This window comes from Eubalaena glacialis, chromosome 2 (genome assembly GCF_028564815.1).
Source record: "Eubalaena glacialis isolate mEubGla1 chromosome 2, mEubGla1.1.hap2.+ XY, whole genome shotgun sequence".
Classification (NCBI taxonomy): domain Eukaryota; kingdom Metazoa; phylum Chordata; class Mammalia; order Artiodactyla; family Balaenidae; genus Eubalaena; species Eubalaena glacialis.
The window spans coordinates 183,057,696-183,080,395 of NC_083717.1; the positions used below are offsets into that span (position 1 = coordinate 183,057,696).

General features: G+C 39.5%; 1 protein-coding gene across 1 annotated transcript in view; it reads right to left on the bottom strand.

Annotated features, from left to right (window-relative positions):
* CATSPERB (cation channel sperm associated auxiliary subunit beta) overlaps positions 1-22,700 on the bottom strand; it is a 126,580-nt gene that overhangs the window by 34,443 nt on the left and 69,437 nt on the right. The window contains exons 15-16 of the mRNA XM_061181498.1: positions 14,310-14,464; positions 11,987-12,141 (exon numbers count right to left, since the gene is read on the bottom strand). Of these exons, the coding sequence (XP_061037481.1) occupies positions 11,987-12,141; positions 14,310-14,464 (310 nt within the window). The remainder of the gene's footprint in view (positions 1-11,986; positions 12,142-14,309; positions 14,465-22,700) is intronic.

Below are 22,700 nucleotides of genomic sequence, written 5' to 3' on the forward strand. Positions count from 1 at the left end.
AAACGTTAAGCTAAGATATCCATGTGCAAAAAATAAATCTACACAGAGACCTTACACCCTTCACAAACAATTTAACTCAAAATAAATTACAGACTTAAACATAAAATGCAAAACTCTAAAACTCCTAGAAGAGAACATAGGAGAAAACCTAGGTGAACTTGGGTATGGCGATGACTTTTTAGATACAACACTAAGGACACAATCCATGAAAGAAAAAAATTGACAAGCCATACTTTATTAAATTAAGAACTTCTGCTCTGTGAAAGACACTGTCAAGAGAATTAGAAGACAAGCCATAGACTGGGAGAAAATAGTTGTGAAAAACATATCTGACAAAGGACTGTTATCCAAAATAAACTGTAGGGGAGGAATAAAACCTCTTTTTCCTCTGCCCTCCTAGGTTCTGTGCCTGGGACCCTAGAAATTAAACTGATGAAAGCCAGATAAACAATAAAAAATGAACACTTTATTAATGTGTGTCATGCTTACACAGGGGAGACACCTCAGTGATGAGTAACTCAAAGGGGTGGTTAGAACCTGGAGCTTGTCTAGCATCTTAATAAAGAACAATAAGTTTGTGGAGAAGTGACAAGGTAAAGAAAAAGGGGCTAAGGCTTTTAGGGGCGGCAAACAGTGGAAAAGTAAATATATGGGAGAAACTATTGGAAGATAAGGGTTGTTTTTAGTAATGCTTGTTATGCAGATTCCTCTCAGTGTCTCTGAACTGGTAAGAGTCTCCAGTTGTCTCTGGTGATTAGGAATCATCCTGCCTTTCTTGGTAGAGAGGTGGAGGGCAAGGGATTTTTTCATCTGTCTGCTTCTTCTTAATTGCCTTAGGCTAAAAATAATCTTCATGCCAAAGTGGTATATTTTGGATTGCCATATGCCAATCCCCTACAATACAAACAACTCTTAAAACTCAACAGTAAGGGGCTTCCCTGGTGGTGCAGTGGTTGAGAGTCCTCCTGCCAGTGCAGGGGACACGGGTTCGGGCCCTGGTCTGGGAAGATCCCACATGCCGCGGAGCAACTGGGCCTGTGAGCCACAACTACTGAGCCTGCGCATCTGGAGCCTGTGCTCCGCAACAAGAGAGGCCGCGATAGTGAGAGGCCCGCGCACCGCGATGAAGAGTGGTCCCCGCTCGCCGCAACTAGAGAAAGCCCTCGCACAGAAACGAAGACCCAACACAGCCAAAAATAAATAAATAAATTAATTAAAAAAACAAACAAAAAAAACTCAACAGTAAGAAAAGAAACAGCCCAGTTAAAAAGTGGGCAAAAGGTCTAAATAGACACCTCACTGAAGAAAACATGCAGATGGCAAATAAACATATGAAAAGATGCTTATATGCATCATATATCATCGGGAAATGCAAATTAAAGCAACAACGAGATACCACTATACGCTTATTAGAATGGCAAAAGTCCAAAATATTGACAACACCAAATATTGGTGAGGGTGTAGAGCAACAGGAACTCTCATTTATTGCTGGTGGGAATGCAAAACGGTACAGCCACTTTGAAAGCCACTTACCATATGATCCAGCAATCAAATTCCTTGGTATCTATTCAAATGAGTTAAACACAAAACCTGAACAAGGATGTTTATGGCACCATTATTCAAAATTGCCCAAACTTGGAAGCAACCAAGATGTCCTTCAGTAGGTGAATGGACAAAAAAACTGTGGTACATCCAGACAATGGAATGTCATTCAGTGGTAAACAGAAATGAGTTATCAAGTCGTGAAAAGACATGAAGGAAGCTGAAATGAATATTACTAAGTGAAAGAAGCCAATCTGAAAAGCTACACACTGTGTGATTCCAACTATATGACATTCTGAAAAAGGCAAAACTATGGAGACAGTATAGATGTCAGGGGTTAGTGGGGATGGAGGGATGAATAGGCAGAGCAGAGAGGACTTTTAGGGCAGTGAAAGTATTCCGTATGATATTAATAGTATAAGGTGGATACGTGTCATTACATAATTGTCAAAAGCCATAGAATGTACAACACCAAGAGTGAACCCTAATGTAAACTATGGGCTTCAGGTGACTGATGATGTGTCAATACAGGTTCATGGATTGTAACAAATGTACCTGCATTATACTATAGTATAGTGTCCTACACTATGGTGTAGGACATCAATAGTGAGGGAGGTATGTGTGGAGAGGGGGTATATGGGAACTCTACTTTCTGATCAGTTTTGCTATGATCCTAAAACTGCTCTTAAAAAATAAAGTTTATTACCGTAATTAAAAAAAATTAACCTCTTTGTATCTGAAGTCATTGACCAATAGCCAGGCTATTACTGAACTTTTCTTCCCACTTCTCCCACCACTGGCGAGGTAAATGAGCCTCTTGTACTCAAGTGTCTAGGATGGCTCTTGGGGGTGATCAAGCTCCAGTCTTCCAGGAGAGGTAAGAAGTCAGCTTTTAAAGGAGGGAATGGGGTTTGGGCAATGAAGGATGGGCTTAAAATTAGGAGTCAGGGAGTTCCTGAGATGGAAAGGAATATCTGTTGAGGGGGGAAAACACTGCAAAAAGACAATCACCATCAAACTTAACTGCCTGTAATGCTAAGCTCCCATTCCAGTACTCATGCTGTTTCCCCAGCCCACTGCCCTCACCCCATGGCAATGAAGCTGCTTAAATCAAGGTTACTACAGCCTGGAATGTTGCCACATCCAAAGGTCACCTCACTTCTTTGTTCTTATTTTACTCAGTCTCTCAGCCACATGGGTCACAGTGGTCCACTCCATACTTTCCAAAACACCCACCTCCCTTGGCTTATAGGATCCCACATTTCCCTGGTTTTTCTTCTATCTCACTGGCTGCTCTGTCTTCGTTTTCTTGGCTGGGGCCTCCTCTTCTGCCTAAGCTCTCTTCCTGAAGTGCCCAAGGCCTTTTCTTCTCTACAGACATCCATTTATACAGGAACAACTGCCAAATGCAGAGCTCCTGCTCTGACTTTGTGTGCTATGCATTAGTACATCCATGCAACTGCCAACTTCACATCTTCACTTGGGTACCTAACAGGCATTTCAAAGTTAATATTTCTAATATGGAACTCTCACTCGCCCTGCCTAACTCTGCATTCCTCATCTCATAAAATGACAGCATGATCTACCTAGCTGCAAACCAAAAACCTAGATAGTTCTTGATTGCTCTCTTGCTAATACCCACACCAGGCAATCTGTCATCAAATCCTGTCTTTTCTCAAGTGCACCTGCTTCAACCGCCTTCATTTCTCACCTGTATTAATTACTTCAATAGCTTTCCAAGGGGCCTGGAAACTTTGACTTCTCATTCTGTCCTATACTTTTCACAGCAGAGTGATCTTTTCGAAAATAAAAATAATTTCACTCTCCTATGTAAAACTCTCCAATGGCTTCCCCTGGCACCAAGAATAACATGTAAACTCCTCATGCAGCCTACAATGCCTTATATGATCTGGCACTTACCTACCCCCTCGCTCACCTTCCACCACACCATCTCACTCTGCACCATCCACACCAGCCTCCTTCCTGTTTATTAAATACACCCACATATTTTCTTGCCTCACTGCATTTACACTTGCAATTTCTTTTGCCTGGAAAGCTCTTCGCTCTTTGTTCTCAGCTGTTTGCTTATCCTTCTCATTCCCTCTGTCACCATGTTTACTTTCTTCATAGCATGTATTAGATCTAAAACTATTTTGTTTTTTGCTTACCTGTTTATCATCTGTCTCTCTTCATTAGAATGTCACCTCCATGCGGGCAAGGACCTTGTCTATCTTATTCACCACTATTTTCCCAGTCTTAGCATAAGACTTGATGTGAAATCGTCACTCAATAATATTCATGGAATTAACAAATAGCTTTACCAAAAACTTTGTGTAAATGTTGATGATGTTTTCTTTCTGAGCAATTTAGTAGAATTATTGACATTAAGTTATCACTTTTAGGATTTTGTGGAGATTCTCAAAAACAATTGACCTTGTTATGAAATGAGAGAAGTTCCTTCTCAATACTTCACCATTTGTGGAACGACTATACTTCCCATTATCAAGCAGATACAGTTTTTTTACCTGTGGGTATATAATCAATTCCCACTGTGGAAAGGATTTTGATTCAGTATCCAACATCTCGTAGGTAGTGCCCCCCAAATCCAAAATCCTTGCTAATGTTCTGAATCCCTTGTGTTCCATCATCGAATCTTTCTTTAAACCATTTTTAAAAATTGAAGTATAGTTAATTTACAATGTTGTGTTAATTTCAGGGGTACAGCAAAGTAATTCAGTTATATATATATATATATATATATACTTTCAGCTTCTTTTCCATCATAGGTTATTACAAGATATTGAATATAGTTTCTTGTGCAATACAGTAGGTTCTTGTTGTTTGTCTGTTTCCATCATCTAACCTTAGTTCCTCTTATTCCTCAAATTCTCTTTTGAATTCCAAGCCTACTGTTTGTCATTTCCACACTGCATGATTCCTCACCCAACAGTCTGTCTACCACAAGCACCTGTCTTCTTAAGCACAATATGAGAACCTCAGATTCCCTCACAATAATAAGACAAGATGTGGCTGGATGTGGCACACAGAAGACAAGCATAGATGTGTTTTATAAAGCAAAGAGCCAGGCAATAGAGTAAAGGAATGGAAATTACTCTGGATCCATTGTCCTGTTGAGTCTACCTCCCAAATATCTCTCAAATCAATCCATTCCTCTCCATTTCTACTATCAACATCTTAGACTGAAACATGGAAAATTTTAGCCTATACTATTGCGAAATCCTTCTAACTGATCTCAGTGCATCCACAGTTGTTACCATCTACTTCCTTCTCCCCATCTCAGCAGAGTGGTATTCTAAACAAAAGCTAGGCCATTTGAGATAAATGGGAGTTTATGAGTTTAAAGAAGGCAGGAGTAATGGTGTGCTGTGCATTTCATCTCTCATCTCCATTCTACCCTACATGGAGAAGAAGAAAGGGCTTCTCCTCATGATATGTCAAGAAGGGCTTCCAGGGGACCACTTTATAACTTGAAATATGCCTTCTGAGGTTTGAGGGACATAGGGACCAGAGTTGGACTTATCCTGAGAAATATAAGGAGTGGAGACAAATCAGACACCTAGAGTTTAAAGTTACATATGTGGTAGGAAAGGGAGAAAAATGTCAATACATTTTAGACTTTAAGTTAACACACATGTGAAAATCTTAGATAACACTAAAAAAAAGAAAGGAGTATGAAAGTCCCAATCCAGTAAAAGAAAATAAAATGGAAGAGGGGAAAAAAAGAACCTTAAAGTGAGGTAAACAAAGAGAACAAAAAAGGAAACATAAAAAAAGTAGGACAAATAGCACAAAAGAAGATGGTACGAATAAATTCAAATACATTGGGTTGGCCAAAAAGTTCATTTGGGTTTTTCCATAACTCTCCAATTAAAAGACAGAGATTGGCTAAAAAAAAGCCCACAAAACCTATATATGTTTTTTATGGAGATACATAAGGAAGGTGGCAGTAAAAGGATCAAAATCATATACTAGACAAATATTACCCAAAGAAGGCTAGTGCAACTATATGAATAACAGATTAAAAACAACAAAAATAAAACAAAAACCATGGTAACAACAAAAAGATAATCTGATTAAAAAGTGAGCAAAGGACTTAATTAGACATTTCTACAAAGAAGATATACAGATGGCCAATAAGCACATTAAAAGATGCTCAACATCACTAATAATTAGAGAAATGGAAATCAAAACCACAAGATATCATTAGAATGGCTATTATAAAATAAAAAAATAGAGAATAACAAATGTTGGCAAAGATGTGGAGAAATTAGAACCCTTGTACATTGTTGGTGGGAATACAAAATGGTGCAGCTGCTGTGGAAAATGGTATGGAGTTTCCTCAAAATATTAAACATAGAATTACCATATGATATAGCAATTCCACTTCTTGGTATACCCAAAATAACTGAAAGTATGGTCTCGGAGAGATAGCTGTACACCCATGTTCATAGCGACATTATTCAGAATAGCCAAAAAGTGGAAGCAACCCATGCCCATCAATAGAGGAATGGATAAGCAAAATGTGGCATATGCATACAACAGAATATTATTGTCTTAAAAATGAAGGAAATTCTGTCACATGCTATAACACGGATGAACTTTAAGGACAGTATGTTAATTGAAATAAGCCAGTCTCAAAAGATATATACTGTATGATTCCACCTATGTAACTGATCTAGGTGTATCCACAATTGTTCATAGTCAAATTCACAGAGACAGAAAGTAGAACAGAGGTTGCCAGAGGCTGTGGGGAGAGGGGAATGGGGAATGAACTGTTTAGTGGGTACAGAGTTTCAGTTGGGGAAGATGAGATAGTTTTGGAGATGGATAGTGGCAATGGTTGCACAACCATGTGAATATACTTAATGTCACAGAACTGCACTCTTAAAAATGGTTAAAATGGTAAATTTTATGTTATGTATATTTTACTACAACCAAAGTACTATAATGCAAAAAAGCATTATAAATATAAAAATAATAATTAAATACCAATAAAATGTTCAACTCATCAAGAAGATGTAACAATTCTAAACTTATATGTATCAAAAACAGCCTCAAAATATATAAGGCAAAATTGACAGAACTACAAAAGAAACTAACAAATTCAATATCACATCAGAAAATTTTAACATAACTCAATAATAGATAGATCACACAGAAAAAAAATCAGTAAGGATACAGAAGATTGAAAAATCACAATTAACAAGATTAATCTAACAAATAAATACTAACATTGCACTCAACAATGTACGAAATGTATAAACATAGATAATACACAATGACCAAGATAGGTTTATTCCATGACTTCAAGTCTGGTTCAGCATTAAATCCATAATATAATTTACAACATTAAGTAAAAAGTTAAAGGAAAAAAATCTATAGATATGCTCAATAGATATAGAAGAAACATTTAAAAACAAAAATAAAACACCTCTTAAACTGAAAAAAAAGATAACTGTCTATAAATGAAAAAGAGTTTAAAAAATTTATGGAAAGGACAATACGTGATGGTGAAATGTTTAAAACATTCTTTTAAAAAGTCAGGAACAAGGAAGCCCACTGTTATGGTCTGAATGTTTCTATCCCTCTAAAATTCCTATGTTGAAAACCTAAAGCCCAAAGTGATGGTATTCGGAGGTGAGGCTTTTGGGAGGTGATTTAGGTCATGAGGGTGAAGGCTTTGTGAATCAGTTTAGTACCCTTATAAAAGGGGCTCCAGAGCAATCCCCTGCCCCCTTCAACTATGCGAGGACAGGGCGAGAAGTTGGCAGTCTACAACCAGAAGAGAGCCTGCACAGAACCCAACCATGCTGGCACCCTAATCTTAGACTTCCAGTTTTCAGAACTATGAGAAATACATTTCTGTTGTTTATAAGCCACCCAGTCTTTGATATTTGATTATAGCAGCCTGAACGGACTGACACCAACTATCTTCATTTCTATTTAATGAGCTCCTAGATACTGTGACAGAAAAAAAAATGTATAATATGCTAAGAAATGTTAAAGAAACAAATTATTTGCAGGTGATGTGATTATCTGCTTAGAAAAATATTTACCTCTACTCAGAAAATCCAAAAGAATATATAGAAAAAGTACTGGAATCATCAAAAGAATGTAGCAAATTTGAAATATTTAAGATTGCTGCACAAGGGCTTCCCTGGAGACACAGTGGTTGAGAATCCGCCTGCCAATGCAGGGGACACGGGTTTGAGCCCTGGTCCGGGAAGATACCACATGCCGCGGAGCAACTAAGCCCGTGCGCCACAACTACTGAGCCCGCGTGCCGCAACTACTGAAGCCCGCACGCCTAGAGCCCGTGCTCTCCCACAAGAGAAGCCACCACAATGAGAAGCCTGCGCACCACAATGAAGAGTACCCATGCTCACCGCAATCAGAGAAAGCCCGTGCGCAGCAACGAAGACCCAATGCAGCCAAAAATAAATAAACAAAATACTTAAAAAAAAAAAAGATTGTTACACAAAAGTCAATTACAAGACATCTGCTTTTGCTTTCAATGCAGAAAGAAGCAACCCAACAAGAAACAAAACAGATAAATCACTAAGTCATCATTTTCCTTAAGCCATCAGATAAGTAAAGTCACAAGATAACCAACTAACCTGAAATCCAAGGGAATAAGCCATTCCGAGGAGAATCTGAACACAGGAACAGACTCACTTATGGAAGAGCATGAGAGGGAGAAACAGTGCTGGCCACAAAAGAAGCAAGTAAGAAATAGCTAAAATTGTAAAAAACTGTCAAAAGTCAAGTATGTGCTGGTATGTGAGTCTGGAAATGCTGAGGCACCTTTCAAAATGGAGTCTGCACTCACTTGCAAGCTCCTTCCCATGGGTTTCCCTGGACGCTCAGGAGAAAGACTGGGGCAGGGAATAGACCAGAGAGTCCCTGCTGGTGGTGCAGGCATCAAGGAAGTGCGGGAGAGGTCACTGTGGGGGGTGGGTGGGGAGGATGGGAGCAAGCATCACTCGCTTCCCTGAACCTTCTTCCATAAGAAGCAAAAGCCTTAAGCTACAGGAGGTTGGGCATTCAACACTTGCACACAGGCCTCAAAAGAGGTGATCCATGCTGGGGGGAAGTGCTTGGAGGGTGCTGGCACTGAAGCGCTGGCTCCTTCCCTCCCTCTTATCCCCTACGCAGCAGAAGCTTGAAGCTACTGAGAGAGAGGAAGCAAAGCCACCATCACTGGGACACAGGCAAAGACACATCATGGATAAGGGAAGCTAAAATAATAACTCTCTATCCTTATGGAGAGTCAGGGAGCTGTCTTGGGCCTAAAATTCTAGGAGAACAAACAGAGTTACCTTGCTGCAAGAAGAATCAGGAATCTCCACCTAAGATCTAACTGCAGGTACAAGGCAGAATTTGGCTGCAAGAGGTAATTTTTATTAACAGGTTGTTATGCTTTTTTTTCTTAATGGAACTTGACAAGCTGAATCTAACATTTAAATGCAAGAACAAAGGCCAAGAAAATCCAAGAGGGGGTGCTATTCATAGGAGTTACCTGGTATTGTTATCTAGGGAAGGGCAAATACAGCAATGAAGGAGAAGAGAGACCGAGACAGATTGATGTACATGTGGAACTAGGATATATCACAGGGGTGACACTGCAGATCAGGGGCAAAGACGGGTCTTGTTTGCACAATTGGTTATCTATATATATAAAAAAAGAAAGAAATCAGATTCCCACTTCATACTACACTCAACATCAATTCTAGACAGATTAAAAACTTAAAAATACAAAGCAAAAGTTAAAAACTACAAGACAAAATAGGAGAATAGCTAAATAGATTGTGGTATATTCATATGAGTGAATACAGACACATACATCAATACCAAATCATTTTTAAAGCATATGGGGTAATTTAAAAAGCATAAGGTTGTATGAAAAAGGCAAGTCACAGGAAAAGGTATACATTGCTAAGTAATACATCTGGCAAAACTAAACAATATATTTTGATACACATATATGTTAAAGCTATAGAGAAACATTTCTTAAAATGTTTACACAAAATTCAAGATAATGTTTATTTCTGAGGAGGCAGAGTGTTGGGGCAGGGAAGAGGCAGCAGAGAAAAGGAAAGCTACACAGAAGCACAGCTGGAAGGGTGCAGGGGCCCCAAAAGAGTGGAAGACTTCCAGAGGCCCAGAGGTGACGGGGGCAGTTGTCTCCAGGTAGAAGTGTCACCCCCATCAGCAGACCTCTTGCCCCTTTATCTCACCTCCATTTTCTCACCCAAACTCCGGAAGGGGCTGGAAACCATCAGCTATGAGGGAGGGAGGATATGAATCTAAAAATAATAAGAATGAGGAAATTCTCCACCTCCCCACATTCCAGGCTCCCCAGGCTGGGTCCGGCTAAAACTGGGGCTGGAAAACAAACTTAAATTGGATAAGGGTTTGAAGTTTCTTAAAACACTGCGCAGGAATGGAGTCATGTGGTAATTGACTGACTTAGACTCTTTTAAGCTAAGGAAATATTTATTTACTCTCTAAGGGAAAATCTATGGGACTTGCTGATACTTCATCTAGAGGCAGAAAGGAAATAGGTCCACAGAGGTGGTCTGAAGAGACAGGAGGAAAAAAAAGTTGATATCCAGCTGATTCAGTAAACAAATTACACATAATTGATCTGGTTATTCACCTAATTTGAAGCCTTCAATGCTTCCCCCTCCCTTAGAATAACATCCACATTCCCTACTGGGACTCAAAAGGCCCCACCTGACCTGGTCTCAGAATGACTTTTCTCCTTGGTTCACAACACTGAAGTCACTCTGGTTTTTCTTGGGTTTCTCAAGCACACATCATGTTCCTTTTGGCCTGGGGGCCTTTTCCACGCTGTGCTCTCAGGCTGGAACCTTCCCCCCACCCTATCCCCTTCCTTCACCCTCATTTTCCTGATCTCATCATAAGCATCACTGCCTCTGGGAAACCTTCCAAGATCCTCCAAATAAGGGCTCAACCCCCAGGAACTCACTCTCTCAATGCTCCATGCTCCTCTGTTGCAGACTTACATCAACGGTAATTACACAACTGTCTATATCCTGTGCTAGAATACAAGTTCCAGGAGTACATGGGTTTGAACGTCTTCCTCACTCTCTATCACAGCACCTTCCAGAGTGCCTTGCATGCAGTAAGTGTTAAATAACTATTTGTGGAAGAGAAGAATGAAGGGCTCACCCTGCTTCACCTCCTGACTATCTAGATATCTGCCTTTGGCCCACAGCTGACCTCATAACTTCCAGCTCCCACATCCTTGACCTTCCTGCTTGAAGTCCCACTTGCTTCCAGTTCCCTGATCCCAGCTCTCTGCTCCCATTTCCTTCCTCGGAGATGCTCATTCTCTAGTTTCTGTGCAAGTGGAGCACAGTTATTGAATTTGATCTCAGAACATGCTATGCTGGTTTTCAAATATTCTGATCCTTTAGAGAATTATCATATGCTTTTAAAAATAATTAGGATATAAGAAATTGATATTAATGTTGAGATGATGTTAATCATATGTTAATTTTAAAGAGTGATTCTCTATGTTTTCTACAAGGACATACCTATGTAAACATGCACTAACTGATCTGGAATATCACACATCCAAAAGCCATCAAAAACAAATAGTTCTAGGTGATCACAGATACTTTTCTCAGAGGCTGAAGCTTCTACAGTCTTTGTGGAAGAAAACCCTAATGCCAGCATTTGCTATATTATGTTTGATTCTTGTCCCCATCTCTACCTCTGAGTGAGCTGTCCCGTAGAGCTGGAGTTGTTGGCTATGGGACAAGATCCAAGTTGACAGCCCAATGCATGTATAATAGATTTCAACCTGGTGGAACAGGGCTCACCACTTTGGAGATAGGTGAGTTTCTGGTAATCTGAAACTGTTTCTTTTCTGGTTGTTAGATGTGGGGGTGAGGGGTTATAGAATTTATATTGTTTTTCAAAGAAAGATTTTAGGCCTTAAAGGCAGCTTTCAGGGTCCCTGGCTCTTGCCAACATCTTCGAAATAAGCGTTCCTCAGAACTCTGCATACCTTGCCATGCAGTATTTCATGCAGAATGGCCTCCTCTACGTTAGATGTGCTTGTCTTTAGGACATATGACAACTGCCATGGGAGTGAACTCAGAGGATAAGCAGTATCCAGTGTAGCCCAGACATTTTTGATACTCAGGACGACAAACACACATTTCTTTAGCTTGGCCAGATGGTGCTGATATAACTGGCCCCATGTTTCTCAAACTGGGGCACTGTGCAAGGCACCTTGGAGTCTATAAGTAAATGTATTTGGCCTTGCGAGGTGTCCAAAAAAGACTTACTCTCCTTGACTAGGAAAATTACTCCAAAAGATAGGCTCAAGATTTAGAATATCGATACTGGTGTGCAATCCAAGTAAAATGTGAAGATAATCAGTACCTACCTGGAGTGTATCAATTTTCCAAGGTGAATGTCGTTGAATTTCTTGGTGTATATACTTTCCTTCGGTTCATTCTCGGGCACATATGCATAAAAGATCATTTCATTTAAGGTGATATACTGTGGAGCAAGGACAGTCTCAAAGCCCATGTCAGGAGCCTGGAACACGAAAAAAGAAAATATTGAATTTAAACGAGCTTATATTTCCATTATGACAAAATGAAAATAAGATTTGCTTCCAGTTCACATCAAAACAATACTGCTTTGCTTATCAATAGGAGGAATATTTCAACACATTCTGTCTGAATATCCACGCATGTGCAAGGGAAAACACACTTTTCTGTTGAGGAGGAGAAGAAATTCTGAGAAGTAAAGTTCAGTTTAAGATTCCCGTGAAGAAGGCTGCAGTGGGAGATGTGAATGTCTTGCCTTGTGTGTGGGGGAGGAGTCTGGAGGTGCAGATTCTAGAATTCAGTTCCTATTTGGAGTTTTCTATAAGCGAGGGGCAGGGAAGAACCTCTCGTCACTTGAGAGCTGCCCCCCCCTCAATCTCACGCTGGTGACTCTGCACAGCTGCCGCTGAGTCCCCAACACTGGTGGTTCACAAGGCTTTCCCTCACTGTCAACACGGGCACCTTTGGACCAGATTTCTGACCCGCAGGTCTTCTTTCCAACACACCCTTCTCTGATCCTGATCTTGTCCAGATTTGGGAACTTGCAGGGGTGAGAAGACAGGTAGGGACCAGCCCCCAAGGGGATGCTGGAGTTGCCCTTGATGCTATGACAGGAGGAGGGGTGGTAGATGGTACAGACTGGTTGGGACGCCACCATCAAGTAGTGCCTTCCAGACCCATTTTCTGTCATGCCTTTTCCTCTGGCCTCTAAAAGTTGGGAACCCACGGAGAAGAGAGAGTGGGTAACAGATGCCAGGAGAATACATGTGGGACTGAACAGATGGCTTAAGGAGTCTTGAAAATTACTGACAATGCTTTAAGAGTTCTGCATGACGTTCTAGCCTGGGAGTGGCAAGAACATCCCATGAAAAGAATGTGCAAGTCCAGGGAAAGGCAGCAGAATGACTGAAAGCAGAGGCCTTGGAACTTGCTACCTGATTCGATGTCTGATTCCAGTGACTAACCAGTGATGTGTGTAATTTGGGGTGAATTATTTAGCCTCCCTGCACTTCACTTTCCTTACGGGTAAAATGAGGGTAAATAATTGTTATAAAGATTAAGTGCTCATGACAGTGCCTGGCACCTAGTCAGAGCCAAATAAGGTCTAGGGATCATTTGTATCCAGAGACAATATATGTATAGTTTGTTTTGGGAGAGGGAGGTCATAATATTGAGTGTAAGTTCCTTGAACTCACTCGCCCTGAGTATAAAAACCCCCACTGGCTTTTGATTTTAATAATTTAAACTTTCACATAAGAGAACTAAGACATTTTCTACAAATTGTGAAGTTAGTGAAAATTGGGGTAACTGCTTTTATGGTTAGTGCTACCCTCCCGCTCGCGTGGTTTGATTTATTTCTATGCAGAGCCACACAACAGATGGGCAAATAAATACACAAGGAGTCACGTGATGGCATCTTACTGTCACTAGAAAGTTCCACTTTACTCTCTACAAATATCTCGTACAGACAGGGAAGTTAAAACACCATGTTCTGAACCACAGTTAAAACTAGAGTCATCCTTGAGTCCTCCTTTATTCTGTTTCCTTTAAGCCAAAGGGCAGGTTTTATTAAGTCCCGGTCAAAAAATCTGTTTGATTCTTTGCTGATACACTGATGAAAATTCATTATTAATTATTATTAATTCATGATTATGTGCCCCATGATGAGTTCTTAGGCATATATACCTTCATAAGTGGCACATTATACATTAAAATTATTAGAAAAATCTGCATGAAGTATCTTCTGTGACACACATAACGCCTTTCTCTGTTAGCATTAGAAAAGGAAGAAACAAGGGGGGCAGGGTTAATATGAAAGAAGAAAGGTCAAACATTGGGAAAAAACAGAACTCATGTTTCTTCAAGGTCAACCTTGAGAGGCAGAGAATCAAACCCACCATGGACCTGGGTTGGATCTAGCTTAGAATATCTGGTGGCTTGCTGTGAAGACATTTATATGAAAATATTCTGGGTGGATGTAAATCTATATAGCTCTGTATGTGACTTGAAAGATTTTGGAGATGTTCCCCGATATATGGAGGTTTTTCCTTTAGTTAAATAGAGCAAAGAGCATTAATAAGAGTTTGTAAGGAAAACACTTTCCCATTTCCACTTAAAACAAGACAAACTGTTTCAATGCATTATATCACTGACCTGTCCAAAAATACCTTTAGAATTTCCAAAGGCAGCAAGTGACCCACCAGCTTCAAAATGATCCGGAGTCAGTTTATGTATGAATCCCATGTGGTCATAGTATAATGTGAAAATTTTATCAGAAATAGATCCAATTTTACTATATCTTCCTAACCCTGTTAGGAAAGAAACAGACATCTCTTGATATTGGTACGATACAACTAGAGAACTTTAAAAACTATACCTTATGAAAACTCTATTTAAACTAAGAGGTGGGAGAAGGGCTCTGAGACTCCAGAATTAGCAAAATTCATGTTAGTCTTCGGTAAGTCCCTGGAAAGTCTTTTTCAAGCTCCATTTCATTACAGAACCTGTTCGCTGAAGTAGGTGAAGGACTGAGTGAGGGGGTGTCTAGAGGTATAGAGGAAAAGAGGTTAGCTCCTCCGGCAGTGAGTTCTCTTCCTAACACTGAAATCAGACTCCTGAGTAGGTAGAAGGCAGTGAGAAAATAACCCTTGGGGAGGCAAGGGGGAATTATCAGTAGAGACCACTGGGTCATTAGCTATACTAGGATTAATATGTTGAACCAAACTTGGTGTTTTGCGTTTCTCTTGTGTCTTAGGGCAACACGTTGAGAGGAACTGGCAGTCATCTGGTGATGCAGCAACATTCACTGAACCAAACACTGATCCAGACAAAGAAAGCGTCCCCTCCCCTGGATGGAGGATGGAGACAGAGTGAACGCTGAGGTCTCAGGATGAGACAGGTTGATTTCCACATCCCGCCCCCACCAAGCTCCCTAATCCTCCCTAGTTTCTCCTGTCCTGACCCCTAAACACTGGAGTGCCCCAGGACTCAGTTCTTAGATATCTTCTACCATTATCTCTGGAGATCTCATCCAGTTCCAGGATTTTATTTTATTTTTTTAAATTAATTTTTATTGGAGTATAGTTGGCTTTACAACGTTGTGTTAGTTTCTGCTGTACAGCAAAGTGAATCAGCTATACATATACATATATCCCCTCTTTTCTGGATTTCCTTCCCATTTAGGTCACCACAGAGCACTGAGTAGAGTTCCCTGTGCTATACAGGAGGTTCTCATTAGTTATCTATTTTATATGTAGTAGTATATATATGTCAATCCCAATTTCCCAATTCATCCCACCTCCCCTTCCCCCCTTGGTATCCATACATTTGTTCTCTATCTCTGTGTCTCTATTTCTGCTTTCAGGATTTTAAATCCATTTTTATGTGGATGATTCCCAAATTTAAACCTCCCGTCTCATTCTCTTCCCTGAACTCCAGACTTATCTAACTGCCTAATGACATCTCCATATGCATGTCAGCCGAGCATCTCACATGGAACTCATCCCAAACTGAACTCCCAATCCTCTCACAAGCCTCCTCCATCCTCAGCCTTCCTCATTCCCAGGAAGGGCAACTGTGTTATTCCTGCTGCTCGGTCCAAAAACCATACAGCCGTTCTTAATTCCTCTCTTCCTCTCACACCCTGTATCTAATCCATCAGCAAATCCTACTGACTTTAGCCTCAAAATACATATAGAACCCAGCCACTTCTCACCACAATCACCCTGGACAAGCCAATATATATATTTATTTATTGTGAGATTTATAATGAGGAATTAGCTCATGCAATTATGGAGGCTGAGAAGTTCTATGATCTGCTGTCTGTAAGGTAGAGAACCAAAGGCCCAAGCACCAGGGGAGCTGATGGTGTAAATCCCAGTTGAAGCCCAAAGGCCTGAGAACTGGGCTTGTGGGGTGGGAGGGCAGGAGAAGACCGATGATGTCTGAGCTCAAGCTGACGGGCAAGAAGCAAAAGGGGTGAATTCCTCTTGCCTCCACCTTTTTGTTCTACTTAGGCCCTCAAGAGACTGGATGATGTCCACCCATACTGAGGAGGACAGTCTATGGATTCAAACGTTAATCTCATTCAGATACACCCTCACAGACACACACAGAAATAATGTTTAATCTGGGCACGCCTTGGCCCAGTCAAGTTGACACATAAAATTAACCATTACAATTGTTAAGGTTCAATATGCCATATTTCATCTATAACCATAAGATACACTTTTTTTTCCTTCACATTTTAACATCTTGGAAATGGAGATATTTTATAATTGATCTGTCTTATAATCATTGTCCACTAGGTGGCACTCACGCCATAATGGTCAATTGGCTACACATGTACGTATTATACTTTGTCTCCACTCTTTATACTGTCATCACTTTCCTGAATCACTGGTATAATACATGTTGAGTTTTAATGCTGCTTAAAATGCCTTAAAATATTACATTATAATCTGGTATTGAAACAAAATTATTATGGGTTCAGCAAGAGAGAAAAACAAAGCAGGGCATAGATTTATCAATAAAGCAAAAGTAGCTAAAGAATTACCACACTGCCACATTTTCTTGTAGAACAATCACCAAGTATTTTATAAGACCTAAGAACAAAGAAACCTACAAGTAGATGAAATTACATTATGTTTTACTATGGAGATACACATGAAATTATTGCCTTATCACACAGAATGCTGGGGAAATGTCAGCACAATCCATGCATCATCCACGATCACTGTTAAAACACTGTGTTAAAGTTTAATTGGAAGAGTTTTTCCTTTCTTTGTGTTAATAGAACAAAGTGTATCTTACACTCAATGAAGCTCACATTTGATGAAATATGTTTACAACATTCTTCTGTTGGTTTTGCATATGAACAACTAGTTGAGTTGGTTCTTAGGTAATATTTTTCTCTGAAAGTTCTTTAAAAGAATATGTGATATTCATTGTTGCAGCAGAAAAATCCAAGTCTGGCTTGATTTTTTGATGTGCTTTTAAAATTTTTTTTTTTTTTTTGGCTTTGTTTGATCTTCATTGCTGTGCGCGGGCTTTCTATAGTTGCGGCGAGCGGAGGCTACTCTTTGTTGTGGTGTGCGGGCTTCTCATTGTGGTGGCTTCTCTTGTTGCAGAGCATGGGCTCAGTAGTTGTGGCTCACGGGCTCTAGAGCATGTGGGCTTCAGTAGTTGTGGCGCACGGGCTTAGTTGCTCAGCGGCATGTGGGATCTTCCCAGGCCAGGGCTCAAACCCGTGTCCCCTGCATTGGCAGGCGGATTCTTAACCACTGCGCCACCAGGGAAGTCCCTGGCTTTACATTTTCTATTTCAAATAATTCAGAAGTGTTTTTGCTGTTATTATTGGTTTTGCTTTTAGTTAAAAAAATTAATGTTTTATCAATTTTGGTTTCCTTTATTCTTCCTATTTTCAGTATTTATTCATCCATTCATTCATATCAGAGGGCTACAATGTGCCAGGAAGAGAAATACAGAGCCACCACCTTTGTTCATCACTGAAGATCCCTACCACTTGCAATTTCTCAATCTTTAGCATCTATATTTGTCATCCGAGATTCTTTCTAATTATCTATTCATTCTATATGTGGACATGTTTCTATAGTTTATATCTATAATTTGTAATAACTTATATTGCCAATTTAGTTTAGTTTTCGGAGGTATTAAATATTTTTACTATTTTCAAAGTAATCTTGCTTAGCCTATTTTGACTTCTGTTTCATAATATGTGTTTATTCTCTATTTGCCCATTCCCCTGGATACATTCTCAGACTTCCTCTTCCCTATTCAGTGCACTGAAAGGCTCACCCCTATGTATTTCAATACTTCCACTCTTTTTCCAGCTGGCTTCTGAATGGGTTTGGCCAGTGAAGGGCACTAGGAGGAGATAAGAACAAGGGAAGGAAAGAGAAGTCTATCTGTCTATCTATCAATCTATCTATCATCTATTTATTTGCATTACCCCTTTAACTAAAGGGACTGTAATGGCTTTCTTCCATTGCTAGTCTCTGGATATTTTAATATTATTATTGGTTCCTTTAACTCTGTCCACCATTCTGCAAATAATTCCCTTATAAAGGCTCTTCAGGTGAAACACTTGAGTGGTATTAGGTTCTTGCCAGGATTATTACTGATACAGTATATTTTTTTTTTTTACCAGACATGTCCCTAGAAACAGTATCAAAGTGGGATTCTGGGACTGAGTTGCTTATACATTTAAGGAATGCAAAGATGACTTCTTATGCCCGGCAGATATTGTGAACTGGCAATCCATACCAAGCAAGGGCAACACAATTACTCAAATTATATTGGATGGAGTAGGTCTGTGGAGGGCAAGACTTTAGGTGATCAAATGGGGTGGCTGTGCTTGATTACAATAACAATCATGGTTTTTAGCATGACTTATTGGATGTATTAGAAAGCTTACCGAAAACAACAACAATAACAACAACAAAACAACCAACTTATGACCTTGAATATCCAGCTCAAGGCCAGAGTAGAGAACCTGACAGCTGTATGGGGAAAAAGGAACCTTACCTCACCACACGCAAAATTAGAAATTTTAAACAGACCTATATAAGCAATCTAAAACAATTAATCTCCTAGAAGAAAACAGGAGAATATCTTCATAAGTTTGGGATAGACAAAGATTTCTTAAACAGGATATAAGAAGCAAGAAGCACTAACTATAAAGAAAAGGCTGAGAAATTGATCTTTTAAAAATTAATAATTTTGGACTTCCCTGGTGGCGCAGTGGTTGGGAGTCTGCCTGCTGGTGCAGGGGATGCGGGTTTAAGCCCTGGTCTGGGAAGATTCCACATGCTGCGGAGCAGCTTGGCCCGTGTGCTGCAACTACTGAGCCTGCACTCTAGAGCCTGGGAGCCACAACTACTGAGCCCGCATGACACAACTACTGAAGCCCGCACGCCTAGAGCCCATGCTTCACAAGAGAAGCCACCGCAATGAGAAGCCCATGCACCACAATGAAGAGTAGTCCCTGCTTGATGCAACTAGAGAAAAGCCCATGTAGCCACGGAGACCCAATGCAGCCAAAAATAAATAAATAAATTTATTTTTAAAAAAATTAATAATTTTGTTCATCCAAAGACACCACGAAAAGAATAAAAATTACAAGCCACTAATTGGGAAAAGATGTTTGCAAATTATATTTCTAAAAAAGGCCTCATATCCATAATACATTAAAAACTCATAGAAATCAATAAGAAAAAAGGCAATCCAATAAAACTTGATTAAAAAGACTTGGAGAGATAATTTACAAAAAAAGATACAAAGATTGGCCAATGAGGGACTTCCCTGGTGGCGTAGTGGTTAAGAATCCGCCTGCCAATGCAGGGGACACGGGTTCGATCCCTGGTCCAGGAAGATTCCACATGCCACAGAGCAACTAAGCCTGTGTGCCACAACTACTGAGCCTGTACTCTAGAGCCCACGAGCCACAACTACTGAGCCCACGTGCCACAACTACTGAAGACTGCATGCCCTAGATCCCGAGCGCTGCAACTACTGAAGCTTGCGTGCTGCAACTACTGAAGCTCCCACGCCTAGAGCCCATGCTCCGCAACAAGAGAAGCCACTGCAATGAGAAGCCCGAGCACCGCAACGAAGAGTAGCCCCCACTCGCCACAACTAGAGAAAGCCCACACGTAGCAACGAAGACCCAATGCAGACAAAAAATAAATAAAATTTAAAAAAAAAGATTGACCAGTGAACATGTGAAAATGTGCTCAACATTATTATTCATGGAAACTAAATCTTCAATGAGATACCATTACATGCTCACCATAATGGCTAACTATTAAAAAGACAATACTAAGTGTTGACCAGAAGAGGGAGCAACTGGAATTCCTTCATATTGCTGGTGGGACAGTAAATTGATAAAATCATGTTGGAAAAATGTTGGCAGCACTTAATATTTTTTCTCACAAAAAGCTAAACAAACATATACTTTATGATGTAGTAATTCCATTCCGACATTTATACCCAACAGAAATGAAAGCTCTGTCTAGCAAAAGACTTATACAAGAATGTTCATAACTGCTTTATTCATAATAGGCTCCAAATGGAAGCAACTCAAATACCTACCAGCAGTGGAATGGATAAATAAATTGGTGTATATTCAGACCATGGAGGACCACGCAGCAGTGAAAAAGAGCAAATTACTAATACTTGTGACAATATGGAGGAATCTCAAAGTCATAATATTGACTGGAAAAAGTCAGACATAAAATATATACCACATAATTCTATTTATATGAAGTTCACAACGAGACAAAACTAATCTATGGTATTAGAAGTCAGGATAATGGCTACCCTTAGAGGTATACTGACAAGAAAGGGCATGTGGGACCCTTCCAGAGTACTGGGAATGTTCCATAGCTTGCTCTACTTTCCAACCCCTCCCAATGATACCGATAGTTATTTTTGTTTATTTCACAGTCACAGGATGCCTGATCGTCAGAATTCTGAATGCTACTACTGCACACCTGCTGTCTCAACAAATGATTCAGACAAATTAACCGCAAGATTAACCTTGATACCAACATAAATTGAACAAAATTTTATTGACAGAAACGAGAATAAATAAACATTGTGGGGAAGATCTGAGGGAATAGAATAAGAATTTTGTGCTCTCTCCTTATCCTTGAATAAGGAAGGACCATTGAGGAGATTTTATGATGGTAAAACTGTCCCTGCTGGCGAGCATCAAGGACACAGGATCGAGGCCTTAGAAACCATGCTTTATGAAGTCATATCAGAAACCTTTAGAAAGCTTGTTGTTTAGAATCATGTCATAGACTTACAAGATCAGAAGAACCTGGTTTTAAGCTTGGACAGTCAAGAATGCTGGCAATGTTAAAAACAAAGAAACAAACAAAAACCCCCAGACTCATTCTTGTCTTGGAGACAATTAGTACATTTCCTACTCTGGTTATACCTAATCAGGTATCTCCAAGTTTACCCCAATCTCCAAACTTACCCAATGATCTATAAAAGTGTACTTGAACATTGGGAGATCTACCTTTGGGGAGACTGTATTTCTTTTTTTTTTTTAAACTGTTATTGGAATATAATTGCTTTACAATGTTGTGTTAGTTTCTGCTGTACAACAAAGTGAATCAGCTATATGTATACATACATCCCCATATCCCCTCCCTTGTGAGCCTCCCTCCCAACCTCCCCATCCCACCCCTCTAGGTCATCACAAAGCATCGAGCTGATTTCCCTGTGCTATGCGGTAGCTTCCTACTAGGGGAAGGGGAAGCTGGGATGAAGTGAGAAAATAGCATTGACATATATACACTACCAAATGTAAAATGGATGGCTAGTAGGAGACTAGTATTGAAGGTAGATCTTCCTTGCCTATTAAGTTATTGAATTTCAGCATTATTTTTTTTTTACAATTGGTAGTTTTATTATCTCATGAACACCTGAAAAAATGAACCCTAAAATATATGAAAAATAGAAACCTCTCTGAAGAAAACATTAAGAGTAAAGCTTCATGTTCATGAATTAGGCAATGGTTTCTTAGATAAGACAGCAAAATCACAAACAACAAAAGGAAAAAGAGATTGGACTTGATGAAAATTTAAAACGTTTGTGCCACATAAAACACCATCAGGAACGTAAAAAACCCATAGAATGAGAGAAAATACATGCAAATCATATATCTCTTAAGGGACTTACATTCAGAATATATAAAGTACTTTTATAACTCATCAATAAAAAAACAATGAACTCAATTTTAAATGGGCAAAGGATTTGAATAAGTATTTCTCCAAAGAAGATATATTAGTGGCCAATAAACACATGGAAAGATTCTTAATATCATTAGTCATTAGAGAAATGCAAATCAAAACCACGAGATACAATTTCCCATCCACTACAGTAACTAAAATTTTAAAAAGACAGATAATAATAAGTGTTGGTGAGGATGTAGAGAAATAATCCTCATACATTGCTGGTGGGAATGTAAAATGGTACAGCCATAGTTTGACAGTTCTTCAAAATGTTAAACATAGAGTTACCATATGACCTAGCAATGAGAATCCTAAGTATATACCCCAAAGAACTGAAAGCATATGTCTACACAAAACCTGTACACAGATGTTCATAATAGTATTATTCATAATAGCCAAAAAAGTGTAAAAAACATCAAATGTCCATCAACCCAAATATCCTGATGAATGGATAAACAAAATATGCCAAATCCATACAATAAAATATTATTCATCCATAAAAAGGAATGAAGTACTGATATACGCTACAACATGGATGAAACTTGAAGACATTATATTAAATCAATAAGTCAGTCACAAAAGGACAAATACTGTATGATTCTACTTATATGGGGTATCTAGAGTGGTCAGATTCAGAGAGACAGAAAGTAGTTGCCTGGGGCTGGAGGGAAGAGAGAATGGCGAGTTATTGTTTAATGGCTATGGAGTTTAAGTTTAGAAAGATGGAAACATTCTGGAGGGAGATGGATGGTGATGATGGTTGCACAACAATGTGAAT